Source organism: Hibiscus syriacus, unplaced genomic scaffold, assembly GCF_006381635.1.
Source record: "Hibiscus syriacus cultivar Baekdansim isolate YM2019G1 unplaced genomic scaffold, ASM638163v2 tig00110213_pilon, whole genome shotgun sequence".
NCBI classification, from domain to species: Eukaryota; Viridiplantae; Streptophyta; class Magnoliopsida; order Malvales; family Malvaceae; genus Hibiscus; species Hibiscus syriacus.
This window is the reverse complement of record NW_024062630.1, coordinates 782,167-793,014: the sequence shown is the minus strand read 5'-3', so window position 1 is coordinate 793,014 and position 10,848 is coordinate 782,167. Positions and strand designations below refer to the sequence as shown.

At 32.4% G+C, this 10,848-nt stretch overlaps 1 protein-coding gene and 1 pseudogene across 1 annotated transcript; both read left to right on the top strand.

Moving 5' to 3' along the window:
- The first annotated feature begins 1,294 nt into the window (after positions 1-1,294).
- LOC120113673 lies at positions 1,295-3,319 on the top strand (annotated as a pseudogene).
- A 1,465-nt stretch (positions 3,320-4,784) lies between these two features.
- Positions 4,785-7,649, top strand: LOC120113814 (protein FAR-RED-ELONGATED HYPOCOTYL 1-LIKE-like). Its single transcript, XM_039134863.1, has 4 exons — positions 4,785-4,911; positions 5,607-6,226; positions 6,304-6,379; positions 7,227-7,649. The coding sequence occupies exons 1-3, from the start codon at positions 4,868-4,870 to the stop codon at positions 6,375-6,377; spliced, it is 738 nt and encodes a 245-aa protein (XP_038990794.1). The 5' UTR covers positions 4,785-4,867; the 3' UTR covers positions 6,378-6,379; positions 7,227-7,649.
- Positions 7,650-10,848: the final 3,199 nt, after the last annotated feature.

The following is a 10,848-nucleotide window of genomic DNA, read 5'->3' as shown; positions in this document are numbered from 1 at the left end:
TGGTTTATTGCTTTGATATTCTTACCAAGATTTGTAATGGAAATGTGGCTCGTGATGTGAAGATCCAATTTTGAGCCATTAAATTGATTGGATTTTGCTGTGAATGGCATCATACTTACAATTTAGCCCATGTCGAGTTGCGGCATGTAGTGTCAATTGCAGAGATGATAGATACCTTAAGGAGGTTGAATTTGGTATTTGCATTAGGTCATGTGTTAGGGCTTCCAAGTTCAAGCATCCTCTTCGCTGTCATTATGACAATAGTTGATGATTCATAAATACAAAATACTTGATATCATTTCCATAAAATTATACAAATCAAAGGTTGAACTAGCAAACCCGAACACCCATTTTCTTAAAATTTTTATGGAGCTGTAAAATGTAGACGAATCGAATAAACCGAACTAAATCGAATAATTTTGTCATATCAATTCAATTTAATCGATTTGATTAAGAAGTTTGGTGTACACAGGTTTAATTGGTTTGTTGTTACTTCAAGCTTTTCAAATCAAATATACTGTGAATAAATCAAACATATCCTTGATACAAACTATCTTTTAAACCCAAGCTCCAATTCTATACCTCGCTTTAAATTTTAAACCCAATAAACCGACATATCCTTACATAAGAATTTGATTCTCTTGATCTTGACACATGTGGCGGGCGGACCGGTTAAACGACTCTATCGGTTTATGTTAAGAGTCAATGTATATGGTTTCTGACACATAAAACCGAACCGACCCAGTTGAACAAATGCTCACTCCTGAATCAAATGTCAAAAGTATAAAATCAAAAATTAGTAAGCTCAATCAAATAATAATAAGACCAAAAGGGGCATTGGGGGAAGAAAAACAACAACGGCACCGCACCATCTACAATTCTAGATATATAAAATTATAGACTTAATATACTAATTGAACTCTGAATTTGGTATTTTTTTTGTATTGACGTATGGTCTTGACAATTGTTTTCAAGGTGATACCTACGCACAATTTCTAAGTTTAGATATTAAAGTTTTTTTTTATAAAAAAAATAGGTAACACGTTGAAAATAATTGTCAAATTCAGATATCAAAATGGCCAACAAAATAAATGGCATTAGCCATAGGTATCATATTGAGAATAATTCTCAGGTTTAGGTATTAAAGTGGTAAAAAACTATGTACTAATTTGAGAAAAACTATAAAGTTTAGGTGCTATTGATATATTAAACCAAAATCATAATATAACAACTTTTCTCCGCAAAACAGAACATTTTTTTCAAAAAAAGAAAAGAAAAAAAGATCACCTATCAGCAGCACCGTAAACGCCGACGTTTTTCACGCCGGCGCATCCCCCACTTATCCTAATATTATATTGTAAACACATAACCATGAGGCTAGGCTCCAGCTTTTCCTTCCCCGTAGCCGTTGTCGTTTCCATCATCGCTTTTGTTTACTTTTGTGCGGTCTTCGTTTTCATTGACCGCTGGTTCGGTCTAATGACCTCCCCTCGTATGATTAACGCCCTCGTTTATTCCGCTGTTGCCGTGATGTGTGTGTTTAATTACACCGTTTCCATCTTGGCGGATCCGGGTCGGGTGCCTTCTACTTACATGCCCGACATCGAAGATTCCAAAGTTTCTATCCATGAGATCAAACGCAAGGTACGTTCAGCAAATTCCATGTTCTTCCTACGTCTTTTCAGGTTCCTTATGTTTCCTTTCTGAATTTGTTTCTGTGATTTTATTTTTCCCCTCTAAATAATGTCAAATTTCATGTTTTTTTAATGAAAACGATTCATGTTTGCCATTTGGGTTTGCAGGAAATGAACAGAACAATGTTGGGGTCATTGCATTTTTTGTGATTATTGCATGTAACTATCCAGAGATGGACAGGAGATGAACAAGCAACTCTCAAAATTTTAAATTATTATATATTTTAAATATTTTATTTGTATTGTTAACATGTTGTCATCCTTAGAATTTTATAAATTCGTCTAACATAAAATTCTACTTGAGTGCAACTATGTCTAGTGTCCCTGTTGTAATTTTGTTGTTTGTTTAACGTATAACTTTAAAGCATTTGTCTCTCTGGCTCATGTTTGATCTAACGTAGCCGATGAGTTGTTTAAACATTTGGGAGGTTAATAGACACATGTTTTCTGTAGGGAGGGGACTTGAGATATTGCCAAAACTGTTGTCATTTTAAGCCTCCTCGTGCACATCACTGCCGTATTTGCAAGAGGTGCATTTTGAGAATGGTATGTGGAATCTATGTTATTTCTTCATGCATGTCTGGAATGTCCCTGATAATGTGCTAAAGTGCTCTTCTTGATTTTAAGGATCAAGATTGTGTTTGGATTAATAATTGTGTTGGCCATGCCAACCACAAGACCTTCGTCTTTGTTGTATATGCCGTAATCGCTTGCTTCTATTCTCTGGTATGTCCTATCATGAATAACACATTTATTTTCACCCTGAGATCTTGAAACCATCGTCAGCGAGTTCTGATGAGGTGTTTTGGTCGTTTTCTCATTGTTTTTTCTATTCTCTAAACCGACAGGTTCTACTCTTCGGTAGCTTTAATAGTGATTTCCGAATAGACGAGCAGCAGAGAGATTCTTTCAGAATCATATATGTAATGTCAATGATTATCGACCTTCTAGAGCTACAACTCACCATAATAGTGCTATACTTACGATTTAGCATCTTCAGGTTATTTCTGGACTGCTGCTACTACCATTAAGTGTGGCCTTAAGTGTTTTGCTGGGTTGGCATATCTACCTCATTTTGCACAACAAGACGACAATCGAGGTAACGAGAATGTTAAACGCATTGTATTTTGTTTATTTCAATTATGATTTTAAATTTTACTTAATTTTTTGTTCGAATGCGGCAGTATCATGAAGGGGTGAGAGCTTTGTGCCTTGCAGAGAAAGGAGGAACCGTGTACAAGCATCCGTATGATCTTGGTGCCTATGAAAATCTATCATCGGTAACCACTTGTAATGGAACTGTTATCTTGTTGAATCGCAGGACTCATTCTTTTAATTGTTAGCTTTAGATGGTAGCTTCTGAGTGTTGAAATATCCCTAATCTTATATATCTTAAGTGGCCTCCATATGTCGAGTTTTAGTGATCTAGACTAAATTGAACATCATGAACTTGGCGCATTGCTTCCTTGTAAATATTTACAACGCTTATTTCATCTGTCGTGGTCTTATTGTTTCAGGTTCTGGGTCCAAGTATCTTCTGCTGGATGTGCCCCACCACGAGACACATAGGTGACGGTCTCCGCTTCCGAACATCCTAAGATACCATATCTGCCACATCAACATGAAAAATGAAGTCTCGGTTATACATATCGAAAGCTCTCGATGCTCGAGGGATTGACGAATGCTTACCTCGTGATCACGGCAAAGTTACCCTAACACATACGCTATCACCTTGCCGTTGTCCGGGAAAGGGAAACTAGGAACCACGGTTCACCGCTCTCTGGCAACAGTTAGAGAGGAGTGGCAATATGGAGTAGTATATGGAAAGGTCCACTGTCCATAACTAGGTAATGCAAGTCTCTCCAAAGCAATTAGAATTAGAAATATGATTCGTGGGGTTTTACTTTTACCCTTGTTTTTTTCACCCTGATTAGTTTTCTTTTTTACTTTTTACACATCGTCCATAAAAAAAGAAGAGGCATCAATGTAGAAACTTATATAAATCATGTACAAGTAAACTGTAAAATCCTTTTAACTCTAAAATACAAACAAAAGTTTTGGTAATAATTGGCAAATATAGATACTGTTCCTAAATTTAGGCCTTTTGTTTTTTGTTAAACAAATTCAACAATAATAAACAAATTTGATTGTACAAGTTCACATTTTTACATCTTAATTGTTTGTGTTCACGTTATATAATTAAATTGCCCGATGAATTGTTTTTCAGTTCAACTAATTAATCTGAATTGAATTTCACGTTCTTCATATTTAAAATTAGTTTGATCTTGCGACGATATCAGAAAATCTATCATTGGTATTTGCTAAAATATTTATTTTGGTCTATTTTTAAACAAAATAATTTAACCTTTATAATTTGAATTTTGATCAAAATAATTTATTTTATTTGATAAAAATAATTAGTTGACTAAGGATCAAAACTTATTATTGATATAATATAGTGAGATATACTCATTTAGCAACGTGATATTTTTATATTAAAACTAATATTATCAATTTAAAAAAATTATTTAATAAATTAATTTATCTAATAGGATCGTGTCAATATTTTTCTATTAAAAATTATTATCTTCCAATAAACTGATGACGTATAATATCATATTATTGATGAAAAGAAAAGCTAAAATATAAAATACACGAAGGAAGCTCAAGCCAAAGACCCTTAATAAAAAATTTTGTACCTAACCACCAAATTAAAAAAAATAATTAAATTATAATAAATTGATAACTTAAGTGATTGAAACATATTTTTTTAATTTTAATGATCCAATTTGGACAAAATTAAAAAATAAGTGACCAAACCGATAGTTTAAGTTAATAAGTAATATAATAGTAGTATTTGTGGATAGTGGTCAATTTGATGTACTGATCATCGCGCCACCTCCGAAAAACTCACGTGGCCTCAGCATGGTCCTTATCTGAGTTATCAGCTCACTCGCTCATTCGACAATGAAAATAACGATAACAACGTGTCAAGACATTATTAGATAATGTTTCTCACGCTCAACCACGTATGAGAAGTGAAAAGATGGCGAAAATTATTTAATATATCGGATATCAACGAACAAGGGAAAAAAAGTAGTCCCTTACTTGACTTTCCTCTTTATCCTCTCTCACCTGAGAGTTGAAGATTTCGCCGGCGATGCTGTCAGAAAATGGAAATAGATAATAAAAAACCAAACCCATCTCAGATTAAGAGGTTCGTTTTCTGGGTCTCTAATTTTCTTGCCTTATTTGGTTGACATGTACTTGTTAGTTAATTTTCTTTCGAATCATGGGGTCTTTGTTTTGATTTCACAGCATGTTTTTCAACTTGTTTTCTTTTTTGTTTGTGAAATAAGCTAACAACTTACTAAATCGAGAGGGTTTTGTGTATGGAAGTTATGATTTATGGGTGTCAGTTAACAGTTTGATCTTTTGTTGTTTATTTAGCTTTGCAACTGTCATTTATCAGCTATGGCTTCTCTTTGCTTGATGGGGTTTTACCCTTTTAGTTTATCGGTTAGGCGTGTCGGATTGGTTTTGGATTAGATTGGGTTTGTGCTAGTTTTTCCAGGTCAGGTCATCTCGAGTACGGTGATTTTAGGCTACTAATTCGGATCATTTCGGGTTTACTTTTGGACTCGGATTGTTTGGTTTTGCGATCGGATCAGAATTGAAAAGAACTGTTAACTCTTGGATGATATTATTTATTAGTTTATTATACTGGATTTATAAGTACTTTAACTTGTTGGTCTGGCTTGAATCCTTAATGAGGCAGAAAGCAATCGGTGGCTACGGTATCTTGGATATTTTTCTATTTTATAACTTTTGGTTAGCAAATGAGAAAGGAAATCGATATTCTATGTAGGCCACCTGCCGACTTCTTATTCCTATTTCTATTTTCATTTTCAGCTATCTTGAAAATTCCCTCATCGTTGTTGACATAAACAAGAAAAGGAAATTAGAGGCTGAGCAATTGGGCTTGCCGCTACCGAAGCATCAATGTTGGAAGCAAAGCTTGTCGTTGAAGCCTCCTTCCTTATGCAGTGTCACAGAAATAGAGGGGTTCGGTTCTTGCACTTTCAAAGGAAAGGGAGCAAATGACTATGATGTATCCAAAACTGAGTTGGCAAAAGATAGCAATAGCTTTGCTGAAGATTCGGACACCGCAATGTCTATGCATGCTGATGCCAAGTGTTTGCTAGACAACAGTGCTTCCTCCTCGTCACCCGATTGGGGATCCAGATCCCAATGTTCCCATTCCGATGGTACAACTGTTGCATCAAGCAGTGTCGGAAAAGATGTACTATCTTCACCTGGTGATGAGCTTGAAACTGCTGATGCGAGACTAGCTGAAAATCTTCAGGAGACGCTTGATGAGTATGGAGACAATATAGATTACATCTACTCGGGATACGGAAAATATACCATAGAGCAATACCAAGATAAGGAAATTGAAGAAATTCTTAACTCCGACGGGGCAAATCCAAATGTTTATGTTCTTTCATCTGGACGATGGAGCGTCAACCAAGGTAGTTCCTAAGACTGAAAATATAGATGCATTGCTTATACAAATCTGACCTTTTCTTTCATATGTACTTTACTGCAGAGGCTCCCGAAACAAAAAGGAAACCGACCATTGATCAAGAATTTGAGCAGTACTTTTCCACGCTTATGCTCTAGGGGTGAGTACTTAAATCTGAACATCTCATCTATTCATAGTAATGTGGCTTGAATGACATTAAAGTCGAAATGTAAAACTTGGCTTGCTTTCGGGATTATTTTGAGGTAACTCTACCTTTGCCTTTTCCCTTTGTATCTTCAAGTCAACTCAAGTTTCGTTGTATATATTATTTTATAGAAATAAGAAGTGGTATTATGCACCTATTCTCATTGCTCTTTTTCATAGTTTTTCATGCATTTTTTTTCTTTTTCATGTTGATTGTTTTATTGTGGTTTGTTTCGGAATATGTTCAGAATCATGTGAAGGGAAGGGATGAATATGTTTGATCGTTAAGCAAAGTTTTCAAATTTGCATGCAACATTATAGCATGCGATTTCATGCACAGTCCCATTTGATCGCATTTCTGTATGTTTTGTTCGATTATGCAGATTTTGTTTATTTGCCAAAGGTTTCATTAGTTTGATATTGTTGCATATGCTTGATTATCAAGTCATTTCGATTATTGATAAGGAGATCGAGTTCGGTTTATTTAGTGCCAAGTAGGGCCTAGGCCGGGGTTGGCGGAAACTTTTGCTTTGAAGCTGCAGTGCTGAATCATGTTATAAACCAAGACCGTGGAAAGTGTAGGTGTCTTTGGACTTCGGGGTATAGGTTCATTTATACTTTTGATATAACTTCCTTCATGATGGGATATATAGGGTAAGGCATGAATAATAATGCAAGTTTCTGAGTAGACCTGGACCATTTCAAAGTTTGAATTATTTTGGGTTCGGTTCATTTAGGCTTTGTTATTTATGTTTGACATTTGAATTCGGGTCATTTCAAGTTACTTATTCATATCATTTTAGGTTTGGATCATTCCATCCTCGAATCATTTTCGGGTTCGGTTGAAACTGATGGCTGCCGGGACTTGTGAAAGTGGACAACATTTTAGTGTTGCTTTGGAGCATCAAAGACTACTATAAAAAGCTTTACCATAAATCAACAAACTAATGGCTTCCTTGATGGAAAGCGAAATGGCATTGCCATCCAGCAAGACTAATAATACATCCCCCCAGTCAATTATAGAAAATTCCATCATAATCTAGCCAAATACCCCGAACAGTGCAAATTGATGTGTTCGAAATGAAACTACCTTTTCTTGCAAGTTTTGTTTCATCAAGGTAATTAACATTTTTAATAAACAAGACAGTTGAATACCAAATAGACAACATTGCTCAAAGAACCCAATTTGGTTAACGTAGCTGCACCGTCCAGCATGAAGTTTTTTATTTTATTTTTCCTGCTTTAAATTTGAAGCCGAAACCAGAACCATTTATGCCGAAATTAGCTATGTTATAATTAATTAAGTTGCAGTTCTAAGATTGTTTTGAAATATAAAATGGGAAAAAGTTGAGATTTCTGAGATGGATAAATCTCATGAGGTGTTTGATGCCAATATGCTGGCATGTAATTGATCGCATGACAGCAAATTGAATGAGAATCCTGCATGCTTGGGCTCCCCCCTCTCTCATCGGAATGAGAGTAATTACGTATTTAGCCGCTCACTTATTTTTGAAGTTATATTCTAATTATTTAATTATTTTTTTTGGAATTATACTTAATTTTATTTTTTAATTCCGTTTTGATCACATGTCGTTAAAAAATTAATTGCAATCACTTATACTGATGTGTCACCGTAAGATAATATCATGTTATCATTGAAAATAAATTGTCATACTAATATAGTTTTGTTTATTTTTTAACGATATTGTACTAATCAAATTGAATTGGAGTTAAATTTAAAAAATTTAGAGATGAGCTCAAAGCTTGGATCCAATGATTGAGAAAAAGATATTTCGGATTAATAAAAATTATTTAGTTTGACTGGTAGAATCGTATATTGATTGTAAATCAATCATTCAATAAAAAGATTTCTGAATAAAAACAAACAGTTTCGTTACATGAAGACCTAAATCATCCAATAACCACAAAGTTAGTAAGCAGTTGAAAACGAAAGCTAAATGTATACATGAACTTCAATTTCAAAGTCCAGCTTGGTTTAACTAAATTATTTGCTTGAAATATTTTAATATTTAATCTGATTTTATATGATTCTCTCCCTTTCCGAGTCAACCAAACTTCACCTAATCAAAGCTAACAACATTCCATTCAAATCCAATTTAAATATTAAAAGTACAATTAAAATCACATTTTAATTGATAATATCACTTGAACAAATTATCAATATGACAATATATTACTGAAGGGAGGAGTCTAACATAAAATAGTAATAGATTAATAAAATAAATCGAATTATTTTAAATTTTAAAAATTTAAAATCTAAAATTTAAAAAGTTTTGTTTACATTTTATTATCCTATCGGAATATATTAAGGTTTACATCGTAAAAGAAGAACAAATATTAAAATAAAATAAAGGTGAGAATGGGCAAAATAATTGAAGTGGGGATAGAGTTAGAAATGGCGGTGTCAAACCAACCAGTCCTCCACCACACAACAGTACTAATTTCAAATACGTAACCATCTTCCATATTATTTATGCATCTCCGAATGAGAAACAATCACTAATTTATTTCCTTGTATTTTCCCCATCATTTGAACATCTTAATCAGCTTATACTTTTATCATTTATGTCCTCGTATCATATATTTATTATGCTATACGTATTGGTGGTGGAAAATAATTATTATTATTGCTGAGTTTTGCAAAAGGAAATTGATAAAGTAAGTAAAAACTATAATAGCTTTTGATTTTTATAAACAAAAGTGAAATTACTTTTTTTAACTTTATTAATATACTACTTTCCTCTTATAATTTGTTTGAATGTTACATATTTTCACTCAGTACGTAATTAACTCGTAACAATTTATTCCAATTATATATCATCTACACACATGTTTTTAATTGTATTTTGTATGGGCTTCCTTTTTGCAATAAGCTCAACTAGGAAACTTGTCATGCATCGTTCATATTCCGTTTCGTGGAAGCATTTTTCCAATATAAATATGCAAGTTGCTGAATCATAAAACAAAATCTACTCGTTTTCTTTAACACTAATGGTGCGTATGATTTAATCAGTTTATCAAATACATTGACTTCACGATTTAACTTTAATGTGATGACCTTGAGTATTTTCTTGATTAATCGAATGGAATTTAATTACTTAGGTATTGTATCGATATATTATTTAAATGTAGATTTTATTTATCTAATTTAAATTTTAAAATAAAATTATAAAATCTAAAATCATAATCATAATCATTGGTGATATATTCACATGATATTTTAGTGGCTGACGTGGTTTGTTTTTCTATCTCCTCAATCATAGAGGCATTCTAGAAAGTGATGCCATAGTTTATGATTTTTAATTTATAGTTGATGCAATGATGGAAGCCAAGCAATGGTTAATGTAAATTTCACATGAATTGCATTCCTGTGTACCTCAATTAAACTAATTATGTACATCTATACAGGCCATCTATAAAATGTTCCGTTTTTTCAATTAAACATTGGAGGAAAAATTGTATTTAAATAACGCATTTTACATGAAAAATAATACTTTAATAAAAATCTTTAAAAAAAAGTACATTAGAAAAATTACACACACAAAATCATACCATGTTCACACCTGTGTAACAATAAAAATAATAATAAAACATTAGGATCATTATTACTCGGTTCAAACTTTTATAAAACCTATAATTATACGGAGAGGGTTTTAAGTTTCAGGTTTTTAAATTTTCACGTCAATTAATAAATTTAAATTCTGAATAAGTTAGTGATTTGGATTAAGATATAATATTAATGATGATATAAAAATTAAACCAAATATAATATAAAGATGGTAAGCCTAATTTAACCGAAAAGATATTAATATTATTCCTATATTTGTGTATATATGGATTGAATAAATTATTTTAGATGAATGAACAAATAATGGAAGCTATTGCTTATAATAATTCTTTAGATTGGATCAAAAACTGGCATCTTCCCTTTCTATGGAGAAAACTGGCCTAGCTTCCTTTTCTGGTCCTATCTTTTGTGTCAAACTCATTATAAAATTCCAAAGAACAGGTCTACAGCTCAGCGCATAAAATAATAATTAAAAAATAGTCTGATTATGATTTTAGTCTCTTTTATAGTATTAAAATTTGATTAGTCTATTTATTTTTATTTTATAATATTATTGGTAGATCAAAATTTGTAATTTTAATTATTTTTTTTTAAAAAAGATAATGAGATTATTTTTTAAAAATAAATTTAAGCATTGGATTAACATGTAAATAGATTAGATTGAATACAGTTGACTAAATTTTCATGTAATCTTCAGTGTGCAATAGAATAATAAAAGTGAAAAATTTAATTATATTGAACTAAAGTATAAAAAGATTAAATACCATTTTCAAGAATTAATTTAAGATGTTATAATAACAAATTTTATTTGTCCCATTACATTAAAATTTGCAGCA

Excerpts from the sequence above, each read along its gene's own strand:
- LOC120113814 (XM_039134863.1), top strand. The coding sequence starts at position 4,868 with ATGGAAATAGATAATAAAAAACCAAACCCATCTCAGATTAAGAG. Across the intron at positions 4,912-5,606 it reads AACCCATCTCAGATTAAGAG|CTATCTTGAAAATTCCCTCA; the intron begins GTTCGTTTTCTG and ends TTTCATTTTCAG. Across the intron at positions 6,227-6,303 it reads ACGATGGAGCGTCAACCAAG|AGGCTCCCGAAACAAAAAGG; the intron begins GTAGTTCCTAAG and ends ACTTTACTGCAG.